Below are 23,970 nucleotides of genomic sequence, written 5' to 3'. Positions count from 1 at the left end.
AAATGGCCCGAAATGGATTTCAAGACTCAAGAAACTCAATATGAATGTTTAATTTCATTTCTTAGTCTTGTAAAGTGATTGTGAGTTTACTTCAAGTCATAAGTATAAAATTTGGCTCACTCACGTACTAAAAATGGTGATTTTTCAAAATGAGAAATAAATATCCTAAATTCACTTATAAGAAAATACATCCCGATACGGTCGTAACGCAATTGGAATTTTTTAAATCGGATAAACGAGCTAAAAGTTATATAGAATTGAAAAACAGGAAAATAGGCTAATTCAGATTTTTGCTCTCTGTTTGCCATCCGGAATTCCGGTTGCTCCCAGACCGGAATTCCGGTTCCCCATCCGGACTTCCGGTTCGTGGCTGGCAGGTTCAATAAATAACCCCCAACGGCTATAAACGACTAGTTTTTTTCCCAAACTCTATATAAACTCATTTTTCACTCAAAGTTGGTGGTTGGCTGAGCATTTATTACATTTATCAATCCTAATCCATTGATTTCAAAGAGCTCTCAAAGTTTATATCATCCAAACACATATTCATACACTTGAGCCAAAATTTGTATTTATTTCTTCTAAGTGTGCTTGCTAATCACTCTAGGTTTCTCATTGTATTATCATACTTCTAGAGTGATTTTTGCTTGTAATATCAAACACATTCCCATATTGTGATTGAGGTGAGGTTGGCACCGGTTTTGTAAACAACCCGGTTAGAGTGAGATTGGCACTTCAACAATCCGAAAAAGAGGTTGATAGTCCTTGGTGGTGGAAAGCTATTGTAAGAGGTTTGGAAATACCTTGGTGAAAAATTCCCGGTTGTAAGGGTTAGTCAAGCCCGCTAACTTGGCTCGATAGTTGAACTCAAAGCTAGGTCCATAGCTTTGAAGACCAAGGACGTAGGTGGCTTAGTTCTACCGAACCTTGTAAAATTCGAGAGTTTGCAATTTCTTAACCTTCAACTCTTTACATTACAAGTTTGATTATTTGCTATATCTATTTGATTGCCATATTATTTGCTTTTACTTGATAAATTTGATTTATTGCATAATTTGGCATATTAAGTTTTAAATTTCCGAAATTAGTTTAAATTTCCAATTCACCCCCCCTCTTGGAAACATATCTTGGGTTAACATGAATTGGTTGACATTGTGAAGGTCATGAATGAACAACTTCAGTACGTGTGTCAGCAGCTTCCGCCTGAAAAACGTCCAACAACAAACGTGGATATACAGAATACATATCAACGGTTTTTCGAGAAGTATGTCGGCTCATCTTCTGAAACTCAGACACAACACACGTCTCAAGCTTCAGCTTCTCGGCCTTCACCAGGCCATCCCGACACGTCTGCACCAAATTTTCCATCTCAACCTTCGGCTAATCCATATATGTATCAATGGCCGATGCCTCCGTACCCTCAGGCTTATCATCCTCATATGGGTGGACCTTCTTCCCAACCCTCGCCTCCTCATATGAGTGGATCGTTGTCTCAACCACCGCCATATCCTTATCCTTATCCATACATATATGGACCTGGAGGATCGTCATTACCTCCACAGTATCCATGGTCGATGCCTCCGCACACACCACAAGCACCGCAGCCACCGCCGCCACAACCGCAAGCACCAGAAGAAGGGAACAATACATATGACGTTGATGGTTGAGATGTATTAAATAATAACTTTTAATTAATATATTATTGCATGAATATTTAATTTGGATAATATTGTATTAGTTGTGTAATTTGAACAAATTATTAATTTTATGCATATTTAAATTTAATATTATTTTTTTTGCATATTTATTTTGATATTATAAATTAAAAAATATTATTTGAATTTTTTAATTTAATAATTTTTTTATTATATCAAATTATTAGGGGCGACATCTGCCGCGGCTAATAATATATCAGTCGCCACTAATAATATTCAAGTCGCCGCTAATAATATCCAATTTCGTAGCTAATATTAAATTATTAGAGACGACTTTTTATTATCAGAGGCGAAATATGATCTGAAAATTACGATTATTAGGGGTGATTATCGATTTATTAGCGGCGAAAATGTCGCCGCTAATATTAATTATTAGGGACGACCTTAAAGTCGCCACTAATAACCTGCATTAGCGGCGACGCGTCAGCAGTGATATTTCGTCGCTAATAGACATTAGCGGCGACTTTGGGTATTATTAGGGGCGACATCCGTCGCCCCTAAAGGCTATTTTTGTTGTAGTGACATTAAATTATAATTTTAGAATTTTCCCTAAGCTTAAATTTTTTTTATTGAAATTTTTATTTTTTACACTTCGTATCAACTACACCCTCAAATATTATATTTTGTTTTTTTATTTTGAAATTTACAAAAATAAATACAAGAATAATGATGAATTATATAAAACATTGTTTTCAATATTTACAATTATTTCATATAGTAGTTGTGGAATAAAAAATTATATAAATCTTACACCTAAAGTCTATTTAGAATTAAGGATATTCTAAACCACATATAAAAATTATATACTATGCATGGGTATAAGTAGCATGAGAGAATTGAGTTAGAGTATAGAAAAAAAAAAGTTTTCGTGGTGGGGCAGCTCCACCCCGCTTGAATTAATAATGGGGCGGGACAGCCCCACCCCGAATTCTGCCCTATTTTTACCGGGGCAAAGACGCCCCGTCGGGGCCCCGCCTCACCGCCCCATTTTGTCATGCCTACGCAACTCCAAAATATGTTATAATTTGGCATACTCATGTGTCTAATTTTGTAACTCACAAATCACATTTTTTCATATTATTTAATATAATTATATTTTATAATATAACAAAATATAATTGGTTAACATACACATGTTATACACATATCATTATTCTTATTTTATTAATATTTTCGAGATATATGTAAGACCACCTAATACACCTATATTTATATAGTTTTGGTCACGACTCACGACCTCCTTTAAATAAATAATGATATTTTTTGAAGTGAGCAATTTTACCTTGGATTCTGCCTTATCTCTCTACCATGACCATGAGATTTGACAGAAGAACTTTCTTTAGAAACATTTTTTTTCAATAATTATGGGAATTTCTTAACTCTTTCCTCCGACATTTGACTGCACGAATAGTGTCTATGAAATATGTTTTTTAAGTGCGCGTATTACTGTTAAGAGAATATATGGACTAGAAATGCATATTTTCTCCACAAAGCCAGCCCCAGGAATTTTCCATCTAAATGGGAAGTGGGGTAGAAATGAGGAGACTTTTTCGTCTTTGAATATATATTAAACGGAAAGAGATTACAGATGGTACTCCCCACCCTAATGGGCCCTTCTTTTATTTAAATATTTTTTTTTAATGTATGCAATATCTTTGTATTCTCGTCTAGGTGTAGTCTATGATACTATGATAGACTCAAATCAAATTCATACTGGTTCAGACCAATGATTGTCGTACATCCAGTTTGATCTAGTCCACTATAATGGAAATCATATTACAAGCCTTCTTTACACAGTGAGAGCAACACAATCACTCAAGTCCTCAGTTCTCTCATGCAGAGTATATACACTCAGTCGAAGCTTCTCTCACACCATACACTCCAACTCTCTTAGCACATGAACAAGAAACTCTCCTTCACACAGTCTCTCACATGCTCGTAAAAAGATTCAAGTGTATTTATAAATGAATAGAGACAAGGCTTATTAATGTATAGACTCCAAAAACAAACAAATGAGACAGGTTGATAAAAGCTGTTGAAGTCTTGAATAGTTATAACAAGTTGTGAGAATATTACCCCACATAGTGCCCATCCATAATATAATTAAGTATTGTCAATTAATTTGTTGGATTCTAAAACTATTTTTCTAACTAGTTAAGAGATACATTTTTCCTTTCTTTCTTTTTTCAGATTGATATATAAGATTATTGGTAGTTTTTTGTTTAAAGCTAGTATACTTTAAATGTATACACTTTTCCAAAAAAATAATAATAATAGAAAGTAAACAGTTAATGAAAAAATATAAACAAATTATTAATGAGGGTAGAAAGATTAATTACATAAACAATATTAAGTCTGGTGAAGAAGATCAGGTCAATCGGATTTGTTCCAAGATTGATAGAGTAATGGCAAATCAAGACTGGATAGAAAAATTTCCCACAGCTGAAGTTGTGTTTTTACCAGAGGGAAACTTTGATCACTGCCCAGCATTGTTATCTGTGTATCCTAATATGGCAGAAGGCAAAAAACCCTTTAGATATTTCAGAATGTGGCAAACGTATCCATCATTTCAGGAAGGTTTGAAAACAATATGGCAAGAGCAAGATACAGGCAAACCGATGTTTAGGCTGGTGAAGAAGCTAAAGAGAGTCAAACAGTTATTAAGGGACATGAACAAATCTGAGATAGGGGATATTCAAGCAAAAAATACTCAGTGTTGTCAAGCAATGATTAACACTCAAGTAGCATTGCAGCAGAAGCCATTCGACAAGGAGCTTATTACACAGGAAAAAGAAGATAGATCCAAGTATAATGCAATAAATAATAAGTATCTGTCATTTCTTTCTCAAAAGGCGAAAACACAATGGCTGAAAGAGGGGGACAACAACACCCGTTTTTTTTCATAAGAGTATCAAGATGAGAAGGGCTGAGAATAGAATCTATGCAACCCAAGATATGGAAGGGAAATGGGTGGACAACCCACAGGCAGTAGTCACTGCATTTATGCAATTTTATCAAAGGTTGCTAGGAAGAAAAGCCGAGGACAGAAACCAGTTCAGACTAACATAGTTAACAGCGGGGCTAGAATAACAGATGACCATTGCAAGATCCTTCTGTCAGAGTATACCAATGAGGAAGTAAAGGCTGCAATGTTTGAGATTCCAGGTACTAAGGCTCGAGGCCCAGATGGATTCAGTAGCTTCTTTTTCCAGGATAATTGGAAGGTGGTTGGAAATGAGGTTTGTGCGGCTGTGAGATCATTTCTACATTCAGGGAAGCTGTTGAAAGAAATTAATTCAACAACAATTACCTTGATACCTAAAGGCAAGTGTCCACAATCCGTGACAGACTATCGCCCCATAGCCTGCTGTAATGTGATCTACAAAGTGGCAACCAAGATGATATGCAAGAGACTTAGGCAGGTTCTACCAGATATTATTGCACCAAATCAAAGTGGTTTTGTACAAGGTAGATCCATAACCCATAACATAATGATTTGCCAAGATTTGATTAGGCATTTTGGTTGGAAAAACTCAAAACCAAAATGTATGATAAAACTGGATTTGCGGAAAGCCTATGATATTCTTGAATGGGAATTCTTGGAAGAGATGTTAAAAGCTTTTAATTTCCCAGATCGATTTATTGGGCTGATTATGAACTGTATTAGGACTCCAAGATATAGCCTAATGTTTAATGGGGTTCTACATGGATTTTTTGATGCAAAAAGAGGGCTGAGGCAGGGAGACCCTTTATCACCCCTATTGTTTGTAATTGGGATGGAATACCTATCTAGAATCTTGGTGAAAATAGGCAAGAAAGAGGGCTTCAAATATTATGACAGATGTGATAAACTCAAGCTTAATCATCTCTGCTTTGCAGATGATGTAATGTTATTCTGTCATGGAGATTTCAAGTCAATATACACTATGCTTCAGGGACTTAAACTGTTCTCCCTTACTTCTGGTCTGTACCCGAATGAAACCAAAACAGGGTTGTATTGCAGCAACATGGTTGAAACAGAGGTGAACAGGATCACATCAGCATCAGGATTTTCTAGAAGCAAAGTGCCATTCATCTACCTAGGAATACCTATAAGCCTAACTAGAATTTCAGCAGCAGATTGCGATATTTTAGTGGAAAAGATGGTTCAAAGGATCAAAATATGGAGTACCAAGAATATTTCCTATGCAGGCAGAGCTACATTGGTAAATTCAGTCCTGATGTCCCTCCATTCATACTGGGCTCAGGTACTGATCTTACCTCAAAAAGTAATACATAAAATAACGTCAATATGTAGGAATTTTCTATGGAAAGGAGAGGCTGAGTTTAGAAGATCAGGGGTAGTATCATGGGAAGATATGTGTACAACCAAAAAGGAAGAAGGATTGGGGTTTAGGAAGATAAAGGAATGGAACACAGCAGCAATGGGGAAATACGTATGGGCAGTGGAAGTAAAGAAAGACTCATTATGGGTAAAATGGATTCATACTGTATATATCAAGGAAACCAACTGGTGGACTTTGAAAGCACCAATCACAAGTAGTTGGTATTGGAAGCAACTGGTCAAAGTCAAGGAGAAACTAAAGGACATGCAAATGCTGAAACTATTATCAAATGGAGAATACAGGATGAATGAAGGGTACCAAGCTTTGGTTACTGCTAAGCAATCAGTGAAGTGGTACAGGGAAGTTTGGAATAGGATGGCATTACCAAAACATAGGTTCATTTTATGGCTTGTGGTACTTGACAAAATGCAGATGAAAGAAAGGCTATTCAGATGAAAATTGTTGCAGATGAAAATTGCCTGTTGTGTGGAACAAAAAAGGAAAACAGAGAACACTTATTTTTCGAATGCCATCTGAGTTGTCAAGTGCTGGAACAAATCAAAGATTGGATGGGATGGCATATAGCAGCAAGCACAATACTGAAACTCCTGAGGTGGATAGCTAAAGCAAGGTTGACAAGATTCAGAAAGCAAGTATACTCAACTACAGTAGCTGCTATGGTTTATCAACTCTGGAGGTGTAGAAATGAGGCACTGTGGAATCACAAAGTGTATAGAGTGAGCATAGTTGTATAAAGAATTCAAAGCAATGTAAAAAGTAGAGTTAGGAGTTATATGCCGAACAAAATACAGCAAATAGATCAAGATTGGTTTGACCAGCTGTAATAGAGAATGTCAGGCCTAATATGGTGCTGAGATAGGTGTAAAATGTTTGTTTATGAGCAATATACACATCTGATTTACCAAAAAAATATATATATATTAAATCGATCCACTCATTATATTTATATATATATATTATTAAAGATAAAAAAAATGAATGAATGAATTACAATTATAATAAAAAGAATTCCTACATATATATTTCTTCTTCTATATATATTACAACGAGAAAAGAACGAATTAATTAAAAAGGAGTAGAAATCAATAATTAATTATAATGATCAAGATGATTATCTATTCATTTTTTATTGCTTGATAATCGAAGTTTCCTTTCTTGGGAGAGAAGTTTTGCAAAATGAGTAAGAGCTTGTGCATTGGTGCCCTCTCCTTTAATAGGTTGATACTTTCCGGTTTCCAAATCAACCCTTGAAATTGGCTTCTCTAATAGCTTATTTCCAATCTCTACCAGTCTTTGAAGATTCTCAGTAGTGGCTATATCAACGGATGACCCGTCTCCAACCAATGTATCGTCCTATATATATGAAGAGTTGGATAAAAATTAGCAAACATATATTTTACTTGCAATATTATTATAATACATGATTAGAGACATGCATATATATATATATATATATAAATAATGAAATTAGTAGATAAATTAATATTCATTTATATATGTACGTACCTGAATACGAAGATAATTGTTTCTATGATGACGAGACTGAAAGTGAGTGGAGACAAGAAGATCTACAATATCAGAACTAGCATCACCAAAAATGTCGATGATGGGTGTGCTGCCATTGTCGAAAATCCAACTGAGGAGGCCCCATTCGGATGCCTTGGCTGCATTGTACTTTTCTTCACGCTTGGCTGATCCTGTGCCCAACGATAGAACTAGCATTCTCTTCCCATCCATCGTCGTGGCACCGGCACCAGCCCCATGCTCTGCACCCACTACATCATCATCATTCTCGCCTTTCATCAATTCCCCCAACGAGTGCTTTTTCTTTGTCATTTCTCTCAACATCTGGCTTATGGCCAACATTGTCTTCATTCACAAATGAAAAATAGCGAATAAGTTAATTGTGTCATCAGAGTATATATATATACATACATGATGCATTAATTTTGTGTACTACTTACTGGATTGTTTGCGGCAACTGCCCCATCAATGAGATCAAAGCTGCGAGTGTTTCCTTTGCGATCACTAGTTTTGAAACTGTGTGCAGGAAGATAAGTAGGAGCCGCTGAGGTACTGAGGCATATATCTGCAAGTCGAGCGTTTTTACAACCCTTTGCTTTTCCCTGTAATAATAATATGTGTATGTTAGAGTACTTGTTTTTGACTTTATATATAGTGAAATAATAATATCACACACTATATATTTTGCTAGTAGTATCGATGGATCGTACGTACATCATTGGTAGAGAAGATGACAGGTTGCATGAGCTTGATATCGAAAGCTGGCACAACGATGTTTGTCAGGGTCTGGTCCAGAGTAAGGTCTCCAAGCAGGTTGTTCAGAAGTGTATGAAGATACTTGCCGTCATATTTAGGCCCAGTCAGTGTGTCGATCAAGTTTGTAATGTTTTTGAAAATGCTCAAGAAATCATTGCTGCTATTCTGTGGAAAAATCTTAGGTGTATGCTCCAAGTAAAAGTTGTTGATGTCTTTTGCAGCGAATAAAGGTCGATTTTCCTTGTTGGGAGCGGTGAGCATGGTGGTCACTAACCCACCTGTGCTTGTCCCTGAGATTACATCGAAATAGTCTGCAAGTCTTGCTTCTGCTCCATCCAACTCCTATAAATATATATATATAACCCCATCATTATATAGTTAGCAATTAATATTATTAATTCATATATATATAATGAAAAAAATAAACAAAGATTACAAAACCTAATATATATAGATATACCTGAAGTTTTGACTCGAGAAACGCCAGAAGAGTTCCTGGGATAATCCCTCTAATGCCACCTCCATCAATGCTCAAAACTGTAAGCATCTTTCCCTTCTTAATATCACCACAAATGCCTGTCATTTCTCTCTCTCCCTTTATAGCTCTATATGCTGATCCTTTTCTTTTCTTTCTTAATTATCAACCAAGAGATCGATCGAGCGAACTCTCTAGCTCTATATTACAATAATGATAGATATTGCTTCTTTCAGCAAACTAACATATTAGTGCTATATATATACATACATACATGTACTCCATCTCTAATTGCATGACACTGTAGATTTTTCTGAAAAGTATTGCAGGTCAAAAATTATATGCCTATAATATTTATTGCAGGGTCCACACTCCTTTTGTTTTTGGGTAATTACATGCAACTTAGCTAAATATTTTATTTTATTGTCATTATTATAAGACACCGTAGTTGATTCGGTCGTTCAAATTAATGTTTCTTTTTCTTCTTTCCTTTAGCCAGGTCAGATATTCAATTATTCTAGTTTTGGTCTCATCTTGTCCGTACTTATCTATATTTATTAATCATAATTAATAATAATTAGTGCATTTTTTCTCTATTAATTATCTTTAGAGAAATTATGGCACTCTCTCATGATACTCTTATACATCTAAGAAGTACTGTGTCGTGTAATATCGGTTCAAGTCGTGAAGACATATATAAGGGTTTTTAGCAGCGTCACTCCTAAAAATTATAAAAATCGTTTATGATATATATCAAGACGACACTCGCTTTAATATTGCAATATCAAAAGCGATTATGTAGTATAACTTTTGATAAGTCATCAATCTCCCTAATACTTTTTTATTAGAGACGTCGCTTCTAATACATTTTTATTTATAAAAGATAATAAAATTATTTTAATAAATGATGAAATTGATAAACGTACACGTATTTTAAAATATACATATACAGTACAGTTTCGTTTGACCATAAATTCTTTCTTGTGTCTTTTACTGTTACCGATGACATGTGAGAAATGTGTTTAATTTGGGTCCACCATCGGTTAAGATCGAAGAAGGTTCCTCATTAATTTGTCTCTACTCTGGGCCCTGGAGGAGTGAGTCAAGGCAACCAAGCAGCCAATAATGACAGCTCTTATAGCTGCCATGGGGCAGAGTCTGTTATAACAAGTAACCTCAACTGAAATTAAATTATACCATTGTACTCTTTAGGATATAGCCTATCTATTAACCCCTTCTTCATTTTTATTTTCTATTTAATACTTTCTTTGTCCAGTGTTTAAGTTTCAATTGACCATATCTATATACAGTGCATATAGTCAGTTGTTTTAGGTGGTTAATATATTCACATGGGCAGCTCTCTCTGGAAAACATAAATATAACAATACTGTTCATTTTATGGGGTCTAGGTAGGTAGGAGAAGATAAAGTGACGTTTTAGACTGAAAGCAGTACCTAACTTGCTAGCTACAGTAGATTAAGTCTCCCTCCATTTTTTTTTTATATATTATAACAAAAAGAAAATTATTATGAAATAGTTTATTACAACACTATAAATAATGACTTAAAATTGTTATAAAAAGTTCTGAGCTTATAATAATAAGGATTACGTTAGCATTTATTCGTATAGTGTTAAATTAATTATATCTAATAATATTTTTTTCAAGTAATATAAAAATTAATTTTTCTTGTAGTAGTGATTGATTATATATTGGGGAGTAAAAGACAACGACTTTACTAATTAAGAAAACAGCTCACATTATTTTTTTTTTGGTAAATCAGAATTCATTAATACCAAAAGGAACTTACAAATTAAAGGCACCTAAAAACAGGCCCAAAAATGACAACTTTGACAGTGTAAGTCTATTTAATTACAAAGCTTCAAACCATTCCCAATCTATACAATTGACTTTCCTTGTTTTAATGTTGAATATTCTACTCTTAACATCATGTATAATAATTTGTAAAACTAAATCCAATCTCTTAACCTGTTGAGACCACAGCACTTCATTTCTGGTTTTCCAAATCTGGTACACACCAGCAGCAACAAATGCAGCAAGAACTTGCTTCTTGAACCTGCTAATTTTAGCCTTCGAAATCCATCTCAGCAAGGGATAAATGGCCTCTGTTTGAACTCTCCAACCCAGCTTCTCTTTGAGACTAGATAAGTTAAGGAAGGAGGATCAGCTGGTGTGGACAAGGAGAGCAGCAGCAGGGAATGAGGGAGTCCTGAAGCAAGAATTTCTTCTCAACAGCTCAACCAAATTCTGTTATGCCTTGTTATTTGTGTAATTCTGTTAGTATACGTGTCATGTTGTTACTGGAGTATTGTATATGCTCATGAATTATAAATGTCGTATGGCTATATATCTAATAAATTGCACAGAGCTCGTTGAGCTGAGTTTTCAATCAAATACAATCTCTCAAAATTTGTCTTACATTACAACAATTTTCACTTTTAATGACTCTCTATAATGACTTACACCAATGGTGTAAGTCATTAAAAGTATTCAGGTATATTTAAAGTCTAATGGTGTAAGTCATTAAAATTTCTTGTCGATGACTACCAAGGTAAGTCATTAAAAGTGGTGGGAGACGTTATTTGTTATAAATTAAAAAGTCGAAAAAATAATAATTAAATCTGACAATGGGAGCCCTCTAACGTCTCCCTTGGGTAGACGTGTACACATCCAACGTCTCCCCTGGGAAGACGTGTACACATCCAACGTCTCCCCTGGGAAGACGTGTACACATCGGACGTCTTCCCAGGGGAGACGTTGGAAGTGTACACGTCTTCCCAGGGGAGACGTTGGATGTGTACACGTCTACCCAGGGAAGACGTTGGAAGCCTCCCCTATATATCACCTTCCCCGAGCCATCACCAACCAGACGAAACCAGAGGCGATTTCTGGGCATTTCCTTGGCGATTTTGGGCGATTTTTCTTCCGTTTTCCTCCTCCGAAAATTGATTTGAGGTAAGTTTTTAAGTTTAATTCATGTTTAATAGTTAGGATAATGTACTATTATTTATTTTCTTTAACTATAATAGGTTAATATTGTGATTTTAGGGTATTTTGTGGGTTGCGATTTTGGGTATTGTGGGTAATTTTGGGCGAAATTGATACCGATTTTGGCCGATTTTCTCCTCCAAAAACTAATTTTAGGTATGTTTGTTCATTTTAATTAATGTATAATAGTTATGATTATATATTTTTATTTATTTTCTTTAATTATAATGGGTTAATATTGAGATTTTAGGGTATTGTGGGTTGCGGTTTTGGGTAATATTTGCTTGATTTGAAGAAGATTTGAGATATGATTTCATTATTAAAACAATGCATTATAGTTAGAATGATAGAAATAATTATTTTTGTGTATTTTTTTTATGATTTGTGAGTTTATTATAAATATTTTTTAAAAGTTTGAAAAATGATTTTAATGAAGATTTGAGATACACAATTGAGATTTAATAGTTATACCATGTTATTTACTATTTTTTTATTTTTTTTTACAATTTAATTCGAAAATTGTAGATTTTTTTTAATTAAATTTTTAGGTTGATTAAGTATATATATGTGTCTAAAATAAGGAAAATAATTTAATTTTAATTTACATACTAAATTGCATGTATAGAAATAAGTAATTCAAGTATATATGTTTATGATTTTATTTATTTATATTATTATATTATTCAAAAATTATATATTTGTATTTATATTTTAATTATTTTATTAACATTGAAGTAAGTTGATTATATATATTATGTTTTATTTATTAATTAATTAATTCAATTTTGTTGGTTGTGAATTTAATAGCAAAGTGCATTGCAAAGTGAAGTAAATTTTCTAGCTAGGACTATTAATTGCAAGAGGTACGTACATTATCTTATCTCTCGTTTTAGTATTATTAAATTTTTGTTAGAGGAGTTTGAATATCTTAAATATTCATCCATAGTGAAGTAGGTTCTGAGATTAAAATTGTGTGTTGCGGTGATAACAGAAGGTTGAGAACTGTGTGTTTTATTGAAGTAGGTTCTGGAAAATTTGTTTGTGTGCTGTGGAGCTATAAGGAAGAAACTTATTGTGTGCTGTTTGAATTGTTTGACTTGTTGTTAACAGATGGTTAAATCAATATTATAGGGGAAATGCTGTCCAATTTTGTCTAGAATTATGTATTCTATTATTATATTTGAATTGTGTTGTGCTTATTTGATTGGATTTGATAAGATTGACTGATGGCTAGGTTACTAATATAGAAGAAATGCTGCCCAATTTTTCATACGCTCGGCCATATGCTTATGTAGTTTTTATTGTTTAATTTTTCATAGACATAGGAGAAGATATGGATAGAAAATGGATGTCAGCGAATAGGTTATCCGTGGAATATAAAAACGGGGTCGATTTATTCTTAAGATTTTGTTCGGAGAATGTGAAAGACCTAAAATTTACTCATTGCCCATGTATTAAGTGTGGAAATGTAAGGAAAATGGATCTTAGTAAGATCAAACAACACTTATTTTTCAATGGAATCGACAAAAGTTACACGGTTTGGTATATGCATGGGGAGAGAATGCATGTCGCGCCAACTCCACCAAGTAGACCCAATGAAGTAAGGAGGAATATAGTAGAGGAGAATTGTGATGCATTAGATGATATGATTGATGACGCACATTATGGATCCGGAGTAGACCCAGATAAGTTTGAGACACTACTTAGTGATGCTGAGAAACCGATTTACCCCGGTTGTACAAAATTTACAAAGTTATCCGCACTCCTTAGGTTATACAATTTGAAAGCTAAACACGGTTGGAGTGATAAAGGGATGACTGATCTACTTTGTTTTTTGAATGATTTGTTGCCAGAGTGTAATGAAATGCCAACTTCATTTTATGAAGCAAAGAAAACATTATGCTCATTGGGCATGCAATATGAAAAAATTCATGCATGTCCTAATGATTGCATGTTATATCGAAATGACTTTGCAGATGCAAAAATGTGTCCTACTTGTGGTGAGTCACGATGGCAAAAGAAAAGAAATGGTGAGGATGTCAAGGAAGGAGTACCCGCCAAGGTCTTATGGTACCTTCCTCCTATTCCTCGTTTCATCCAGTTGTTTAGAAATGCTGAACATGCTAAAAATTTATCGTGGCATGCTAATGAGAGAATAAATGATGGTAAATTAAGGCATCCAGCTGACACCCTAGCTTGGAAGAGGGTTGATTTGAAGTGGCCTTGTTTTGGAAATGAATCTCGTAATATTCGTTTAGGTCTTTCGACTGACGGGATTAATCCACCCACTTCTCTTAGTAGTAAGTATAGTTGTTGGCCTCTTATGCTTGTCATTTACAATCTACCCCCATGGTTGTGCATGAAGAGAAAATTTACCTTGTTGACATTGTTGATATCGGGACCTAAACAACCTGGCAATGACATCGACGTATATTTGTCGCCTCTTATCGATGATTTGAAAACTTTGTGGGATGAAGGGGTTAAGGTTTATGATGCGTACAGGCAGGAAGAATTTAATCTTAGAGCTGTATTGTTGTGGACTATCAATGACTTTCCTGCTTATGGAAATTTATCCGGGTTTAGTGTGAAAGGATATAAGGCTTGTCCCGTTTGTGAAGAAAAAACATGTTCTGAATACTTAAAACACTCCCGAAAAGTATGTTATATGGGTCATAGGAAGTTCTTGATTAGTACGCATAAATATCGAACTTGGAAAAAGGCATTCAAAGGCAAACAAGAGTTTGAGGAGGCTCCTCAACCTGTAAATGGGAGTGAAGTACTTGAGAAGATGTCTAAAATCATGTTTAAGTTAGGTAAGCCTAAAGTTCGTACACCTACAAAGCGGAAGGGTCGTGGGAAGGCTAAGGTTGTGGAAGAGCCCAAAAGTTGTTATAAAAAGAAATCTATTTTTTTCGAGCTTGAATATTGGCAATTCTTACTTGTACGCCATAATTTAGATGTTATGCACATAGAGAAAAATGTATGTGATAGTTTGATTGGAACTTTGTTGAATATTCCTGGGAAAACTAAGGACGGAATTAAGGCTAGACAAGACTTGGCTGCAATGGGTATACGTGAAGGATTAACTCCGAAAATAGATAAGAGACGAACATACTTGCCTCCTGCTGCTTACACCCTCACTAAAGATGAAAGGAATGAAGTTTGTTCCTGTCTATTTAATGTAAAAGTTCCAGATGGCTATTCATCAAATATAAGGTCATTGGTAAACATGAAAAGTTGTACTCTGAGTGGTATGAAATCTCATGATTGTCATATTCTAATGCAACACTTGCTACCAGTGGCAATTCGTTCTGTCTTACCTCAAAAAGCTCGAGAGATTATCACAAGGTTATGTTTATTTTTCAAGTCATTGTGTTGTAAGGTGATTGATCCTATTAAGTTACCCAAGTTACATGATGAAATTGCTGAGGTCTTGTGTGAGCTGGAGAAATACTTCCCACCTTCCTTTTTTGATATAATGATTCATCTTACAGTTCACTTGGTTAGAGAATTGAGATTTTGTGGTCCCGTTTATTTAAGATGGATGTATCCATTTGAACGATATATGAAGATTCTTAAGGGGTATGTCAGAAATAGAAGTCGCCCAGAAGGGTGCATTGTGGAATGTTACATTGCTGAAGAGGCAGTTGAATTTTGTTCCGAATACATGGCTGGTGTACAGAGGATTGGGGTAAATGAAGTTAATAATGCTGAGATTCAGAGTCGTCGGGGTAGTGTTGTTTGCGCAGTGAGTCATGATGAACTAGATGAAGCACATCGTCTAGTATTGCAAAATATTAATGAAATCCAGCCTTATATCGAGCAAGTTTATCTTCATAGATATAATGCATATGCAATGTAAATATGTGATAACTTTCACAATTAGTTCACTAACAGCATATGTAATTTTGAAGGGAACATTTGAACTGGATCAAGACAAAATTTCCATCAAAGTCAAGGAACTCCAAATGGTTACAAGACGAACATTATCGTACATTTAATAATTGGATAGAAAATAAGGTATATTATGTTGATTTTTTGATTTTATTTTTATTATATAGTAATGTATGTTGTTTGACTAGTTTTATTTTTAATAGGTTGTCAATGAATTGAAAAACACATCAAATAATGTGTCAGACATTGTTAAGTGGATCTCTCGAGGCCCTTCTCATAGAGTCATCAAGTTTTCATCATATGTAATCGATGGTACACAATTCAATACTAGGGAGCGTGATACCAATAGAACCACACAAAATAGTGGTGTTAGTCTTGTCGCTAGAACTATGCAAATATCCAGTGCGAAAGACAAAAATCATGTTCAAAGTGATATGACTTTCTATGGAGTAATTAAAGAAATTTGGGAGTTAGATTATATCACAACTCGAATACCTGTTTTCTTTTGTGATTGGGTGAAGAGTGACAGTGGCATAATATATGAAGATTTTGGTTTCACATTAGTAAACCTAAATCGACTAGGGCACAAAACTGACAGATTTATAATGGCTGCACAAGCAAAACAAGTGTTTTATGTGAATGATCCTTCAGACAACCAATGGTCAATTGTGCTTACAACGCCAACAAAAGAATGGAATACCAAAGATGGTGATTTGCATGATATACCTATTGAAGAAGAATCAATCATATTCACTTCACCAATATGTAATGATGAAATTGATGATGATGGTGTTCGTTTACGTGATAATGGTGAAGGTTTATGGATTGATAATCTGATGTGAGGTATAATATAATTATGTTTGTCATTATTGCAAAAATGATTTTGGTTTGTTTATGATATGTTTTTGTTTGTCATTTTTTTTTATATATATAACTTATCATGTTGATTTTTATGTTTCACAGATGTCAGATCCTTTTGGTGATAGTGATGAGGAGGAAAATCCTCAACAAAATCCTCAACAAAATCCTGATACTGAGGCAGAGATTACAGATGATAAAAATGTGCGAGGACACACATGGATGAATAAATTGATTAAGAATAGAAGTGAAGGAAATCTTATACCTGTAAAGTTCAATGAATATGGTCAAGTAATAGGTACCGCAAGAAGTAATCGATCTTCAGCGTTGGGTTCTATGGTGAGGACTATTGTGCCCATCACCTGTAACTCCTGGAATGAAGTTCCAGTGGAGAACAAAACTCATATATGGGATTTAATGAAGGTATGATTTAATTACTTCTATTTTACTTAAATATTTTAAAATATGTGATTTAATATGATTATTATTTCAAACTTGCAGAAAACTTTTCAGTTGGAATATAGCTCCAAAAAGCAGACAATGAAAGACGCAGCAAAGATGTTCAGACAATGGAAGACTGACACGACAAGGAAGCACATCTTTAATGCTTTAGAGAAAAGACCAGATGAGTTTCCCCCTAGGAAACCATTTGGATTTGAGGAGATCATTACAGATGAGCAATGGTTAGAATTTTTCAACTCAAGATTAACACCAGAGTGGAAAGATAAGAGGTTACAAATGCCAGAATATCGAAGAATGAACAAATACAACCACAACCAATCTAGAGGAGGCTACGTGCGTGTGGAAGAGATGCTTCAACAACAGACTGGGCAACAATTATCTGATATTGATAGAGCTGATTTATGGACAATGGGTCGACCGAAGAATAAAGAAGGAGAACTTATTGGAGAGGCAGCTGAGGTTCAAAAAAACATTGTAAGTTTTTATATATATATTGAACTTATATAATCTATTTATTTTAATATAACTAACTTAAATAAATTACTTTTATTTTACAGGCTCATTATCGAAAACTCATTGAGGAGGGTCAATGGGAACCCTAAGGCCCTGATGATGTGTTGGCGAGGGCATTGGGCACCCCCGAGCCACGAGGGCGTGTTCGGGCTAAAGGTTACGGTGTGTCCCCCGCATTGTTTTGGGATACTCCGAAACCTACCAAAATGAAAGGGAAATCGAAAGACACGGTTTCAGCTAGCGCTATGAGAAATAAGTTTGAGGAAAGACTTCGTCAACAAGAAGAACGACATCGTCAACAAGAAGCGCGTCTAGAAGAACGTTTTCGTAAACAAGAGGAAATGTTGAGATCTTTCATGGCCCAACAGAGTGGTTCAGGATCCAATATTGGAGTCCCACCAGTAGTTCCAACCCCACCGGGACCATCTTACTATGTGCCCGACCCACAAGCACCATCTTACTATGTGCCCGACCCTCCAGGGCCATCTTGCTATGTGCCTGACCCACCAGCACCATCTTACTATCAGCCTGAACCACCAGTACCATTTGTGACTGCGGTAATTTCAATTTGATAGTTAAAAATGACTATGTATGTACATGCATACACACATATACATAATGCTACTTATTATAATGTGCAAGTACCTAGTTGTCAGTTAGCCATTGGTTCGCTATCCAATATTGTTGCATCAGGCAAGCTCATTGACAAAGAGCTGGGTAACAACTACCAAGTGGTGATTACTGACGCTATTAAGCCGACGACACCTCTTCCTTATGCAAAACCTGATCAACATATGTACATAGTCATTCAGGCTATTGGGCATCCTATATCATGGCCTAAGGAATTGGTCATCGTATCTGATGATATAAATGAACAGGTGATGTATCATGTTTATATAATCATATTTGTTATTATATATTTCAATTTGTTTGTAAATTTTCTAATTATTAATATTAGTTTACAGACTTGTTCTAGAAGTAATAACATATCAGAACGACCAATTGCTCCTTCAACACAGCGACCCCGAGAAAGAACACAACGTTTGAGTGATCCTCTAACACAAGACACCAGTCCTTTGGAACAGATATACAATATTATATCTCGTTGGAATGACGATGACTGTGTCAATCCAGGCATAGATGAGGATGTATTCGGTCAGGATATTTCAAGTCTTTACATATGCAAAGAGGACATACTTCAATTTATTCGAATGGAAAAGATTGGACAAGGAGTTGTTGTTTGCTACATGAGGTATCTCACAATTTTTTTACTTAACCTTTCTTATTTGATTTATTTTAACAACAAATTTCCTAAATTATATTTTTGACTACTACTCTTTTTTTAATAGGTTGTTATACAATTTTTTGGTAGAACAAGGGCGCCAAAATAAGTTTTTATTTGTCAATCCTAATGTTGTAGCCACTAAAGGAAGTTCATTTGAAGAGCGTGTTCAAGGTCTGTTCAAGCGTTGTCGTCAATTAAGATCAAGTGAGCAACTTATGATTGTCCCCTGGAACCATGGGTAAGTTCAAAAATTTGTTACTGCCAGATACTTAGTCCTTATAACATTTGCGTTGGAGACTTATACCAAGTATTGTTTTTCTTGTGCAGTGATCATTGGATGTTGATTATATTGGCCCCATATGCATATTACGTTTGTTGTTGTGATCCGGTGAACTCAGAACTGGAAAACCGTGAAGAAATTGTGGCAGTAATAGTCAATGCTTTCAACCTTTTTCTGACCAGTCTACCAAAACCTCCCGAGATTCCAAATAATATAGAAATTGTGCAACCGAAAGTAAGTAACCACGACTTTAATTATACTTGAATTTTACTGATATTTTTTTATATTAATTGCTTGATATTTTATTTAAATATTAGTGTCTGCATCAACCAGACAATGTGGCATGTGGATATTATGTGATGAGAATGTTCAAGGATTACATTGAACATTCACGACCTGGACGTTACTTGAAGAAAGAGGTATGTATATAAATTTATACAAAGTTAATAATTTATTTATTATTAAAGTATATATAATCAAATAATTGATTAACTAATATATTTTACTTTGTATTTTTTGTAGCTAAACACTACGCCATATACACAAGCACAGATTAATGAAATGCGACAACACTGGGCGAACCATATGCTACCGATAATTCAAAGTCATCGTCCCACATATTAGGTTTTTGTCATTTACTTTTACTTTTTCTTTCTTACTATGTGTTTAGCTAGCTAGTGTAATATTTGTTAATTTTGTATGTTTAACAACAAATATTACAATTTTGTATATTTAGCTAGCAAAAACATATTAGATATACACATTTCGGTTTTATTAATGAAAATTCAAAATTTAAATTTGTATATAATTTAGATTTTTTAATTAATATATTTAATTCTATTTCAAAAAAAATTAATATATTTAATTCTATTAATTAATATACTGAAAATAATTATTTAATTTTTTTTTTTTAAAAATACAAAAACCTATGACGTCTCCCAGGGGGAGACGTTGGATGCCTACAAAGTCTCCCCATGGGAGACGTCATAGGGTCACTTTAGATGGCCCCTGCAACAGCGTCTTCCCTAGGGGGAGACATCAAATGTCTACAATGTCTCCCCCATATAGCCATTAAATGCCTATTTTGTTGTAGTGTTAGTATCAGAGCCAGGTTCTTACCTCTCACTATGTCCACAAATCAAAGCCAAACAGCTAATGTTTCACCTGAAAGGGCAGCACCAGAAAACTCACAAAGAAGCTCCAGAAATCAGTCATCAATGGCTCCCTCATCAGTCACAATTAACAGCCCCTTCAACAATACTTTGAGCCAACCCTTTTCACTAAAATTAGACAGAAACAATTTTCCATTGTGGAAAACAATGGTGTTCACAATCATTAGAGGGCATAGATTAGAAGGCTATCTCAATGGTCAGAAACCATGTCCATCAGAGTACATCACAGTGGAGCTAAATGAAGGAAGTGAGCTTACCACCACAGAAGAACAAATAAACCCAGAGTATGAGACTTGGATTGTACACGATCAGTTGCTAATGGGCTGGTTGTACGGTTCAATGTCCGAAACCATAGCATCGGAGGTCATGGGTTGCAGATCGGCATCAGCACTTTGGACAGCTCTGGAAGAGCTTTACGGAGCCCACTCAAAGGCAAACATGGACGATCTAAGGACGAAACTGCAGACCACGAGAAAAGGAGCTCAAACCATGACCGACTACCTCAAGATGAAGCGTATGTGGGCAGATTCTTTGGCTCTCGCTGGAGATCCTTACCCAGAGAAACATCTTATTGCCAATATTCTTTCAGGCTTGGATATGGAATATTTGTCTATTGTTTTGATTCTGGAAAATAGATCTGATCTATCTTGGCAGGAACTTCAAGGGTCCCTTCTCAGCTTTGATAGCAAACTGGAACGGCTAGGAGCTGTCTCGCCCAACAACAAAACCCTCAGCAATTTTACAGCAAACATGGCCCAAAAGCCATTTTACTCAGGAAGTCGAGGAGGCTTCAGTAATGGGTTTGGAAGAAGCAACAATCAGAATACTCAAAACCGTGGGTCTACACCTCCCTTTAACAGTTATGCTCGTGGAAGCCCCAATTTCAGCAGAGGACGAGGTAGACATGGAAGAGACAACACCAGACCCACGTGTCAGGTGTGTGGCAAATTCGGACACTCGGCAGCTGTGTGCTACTTCAGGTATAATGATCACTATATGGGTCATCCTCCTCAAGGTGAATCACAACAAAGCTATGACAAATCTGGACAGTTGTCAGCTCTAATTGCTACTCCTCAGACACTGCAAGATGATAGTTGGTATGCAGACAGTGGGGCTTCAAATCATCTTACACCTGAAGCTGACAAAATCAACAACAAAATCGACTATATGGGTAAGGAACATATGGTCATAGGAGATGGTAGTACACTTAAAATTGCTCATGTTGGCACTGGATTACTTGATACCACTTATTCTGCCCCTTTGCTCTTAAATGATTTACTGCATGTGCCCACAATTACTAAGAATCTCATTAGTGTGTCAAAGTTGACCAGTGATAATAATGTTTCTATTGAGTTCTTTCCTCATTTTTGCTCTGTGAAGGATCTGGAAACAGGGAAGGAGGTGCTGCGAGGAACACTTGAAGGAGGCCTTTATCGACTGGATTCCATATCACCTAAGAAGCATGTCTATGCAACCCATCTTCACAAACCCACGGGTCAAACCATTCCAACCCAGTCGAAACAGTCTATTGTAGATACTTGGCATAAACGCCTTGGTCATCCTTCTAAGAATGTTTTGAGTCGTGTTTTGAAACTATCAAATGTCAATGTTAATGTTAATGAAACACTTTCTTTCTGTGATGCATGTCAATTTGGCAAAGCTCATGCTCTTCCCTTTCCCACTTCACAAAGCCAAGCACAACATGTTTTAGAGTTTATTCACACAGATTTATGGGGGCCATCTCCAGTTGCATCACACACAAATTATAGATACTATATTCATTTTTTAGATGACTATAGTCGATATACTTGGCTTTACCCGTTAAAACATAAATCTGAAGCTTTGGCAGCATTTGTTCAATTCAAGAAACTTGTTGAAAATCAATTTGACAGAAAAATTAAACAACTCCGAACAGATTGGGGAGGGGAATTTCAAGCCTTTACGCAACTTGTTAGTGACCATGGAATTTTCTTTCATCACTCTTGCCCATATACATCAGAACAAAATGGGAGGGCTGAGCGTAAACATAGGCATATTGTCGAAACTGGCCTTACACTTCTTGCACAAGCACAAATGCCTTTGAAATATTGGTCTGATGCATTTCAAACATCTATTTATTTAATTAATAGGCTGCCCACATCTGTGCTTAGAGACAAGTCACCATTTGAGGTTTTATTCTCTAAACTTCCAGATTACACGTTTTTGAAGATTTTTGGAGTCTCTTGTGTTTCCTTGCATTAGATCTTACCAAAGTCATAAATTTGAGTTTCATTCAGTGAAGTGTGTGAATTTGGGGTATAGTGAAGTTCATAAGGGATACAAATGTCTCAGTCCTCATGGTCGCATTTACATTACTCGGCATGTGATTTTTAACGAAAAAGAATTTCCCTTTTCCACTGGGTTTCTGAACACCAAACAGCCAGAACAATGTGTTACTTTAACTACCCCTCACTCGTGGTTCACCTTACCGTTTTCTTCAACTCCAATATCTGCCACTCCTGATTCCTCTCCAGTCGCTCCTGCCTCGTCGCACAGTGTTCCCGTAGCACCTTCTTCCAGCTCTTCCCTCGGCCATGATGAATATTCGGCGACTGGGTCTCTTGTTCCTTATCGCAGTGATTCGCTTGTTGACTGCCCATAATCCTCTGGCCCAATTCCAGCTGCTTCTGATGTCTCTGACTCTCATTCAGTGCCTCTTTTTCCCACACATCCAATGGTGACTCGTGCTAAGGCGGGCATTTTCAAGCCTCGTACGTTTGTTGGTGCAGCGTCTGCTTCCGGTTTCTCTGCCGTTCCAGCTTCAATCCAGAGTGCCCTTCAGCATGAGGGGTGGAAAAGAGCTATGACAGAGGAGTTTGATGCACTTCAACGGAACCAAACTTGGCATCTAGTTCCTCCTTCTGATGATTATAATGTTGTGGGATGCAGATGGGTCTTCAAAGAAAAGTTTAATGCTGATGGTAGCTTTCAACGCTACAAGGCCAGATTGGTGGCCAAAGGGTTTCATCAAAGGCCTGGGTTTGATTTTGGGGAGACCTTTAGTCCAGTGGTCAAAGAAGCTACAGTTCGTATTGTTCTAACCTTAGCCGTGGCACATGACTAGGAAGTAAGGCAAGTTGATATTAACAATGCTTTTCTGAATGGAGTAATTGAAGAAGATGTGTTTATGTTACAACCTCCTGGGTTTGAAGATACACAACATCCTGACTATGTTTGCAAATTGCACAAGTCTATTTATGGATTAAAACATGCTCCAAGAGCCTGGTATGAGCAACTGAAAACTACATTGATACAGTGGGGCTTTACAAATTCAAAGGCAGATTCCTCCTTTTTTATTCTCAAGGAAAGCAAGTTTGTTATAATGGCTTTAGTATATGTGGATGATATAGTGGTAACTGGAAATAATGCAGAAGAGTTAAACACGTTTATTGACAAGCTAAATAGACATTTTTCACTCAAGGATTTGGGTCCTCTTCATTTTTTCTTGGGCATGGAGGTATTCAGAGATCAAACAGGCTTCTATCTTTCTCAAGGGAAATATGTTACTGAATTATTACTCAAATTTCAGATGCAGAACACCAAGCCGACCAATACACCAATGACAGCAGGAAAGCCACTCTCAATTACTGATGGAAGACCTCTTGAACACCCAACCGATTACAGAAAACTCATTGGAGCGCTTC

General features: G+C 35.8%; 2 protein-coding genes across 2 annotated transcripts; one reads left to right on the top strand and one right to left on the bottom strand.

Annotated features, from left to right (window-relative positions):
* The first annotated feature begins 1,163 nt into the window (after positions 1–1,163).
* On the top strand, positions 1,164–1,667 carry LOC133779541 (leucine-rich repeat extensin-like protein 3). The gene has a single exon (XM_062219496.1). It carries the CDS (start codon positions 1,164–1,166, stop codon positions 1,665–1,667), a length of 504 nt encoding a protein of 167 aa, XP_062075480.1.
* A 5,393-nt stretch (positions 1,668–7,060) lies between these two features.
* Positions 7,061–9,020, bottom strand: LOC133810984 (patatin-like protein 2). Its single transcript, XM_062246106.1, has 5 exons — positions 8,802–9,020; positions 8,300–8,683; positions 8,026–8,187; positions 7,568–7,930; positions 7,061–7,414 (listed from the first exon to the last, which is right to left on the bottom strand). The coding sequence occupies exons 1-5, from the start codon at positions 8,922–8,924 to the stop codon at positions 7,181–7,183; spliced, it is 1,266 nt and encodes a 421-aa protein (XP_062102090.1). The 5' UTR covers positions 8,925–9,020; the 3' UTR covers positions 7,061–7,180.
* Positions 9,021–23,970: the final 14,950 nt, after the last annotated feature.

Source organism: Humulus lupulus, chromosome 1, assembly GCF_963169125.1.
Source record: "Humulus lupulus chromosome 1, drHumLupu1.1, whole genome shotgun sequence".
NCBI lineage: Eukaryota > Viridiplantae > Streptophyta > Magnoliopsida > Rosales > Cannabaceae > Humulus > Humulus lupulus.
This window is presented reverse-complemented; position numbering and strand designations above follow the sequence as displayed.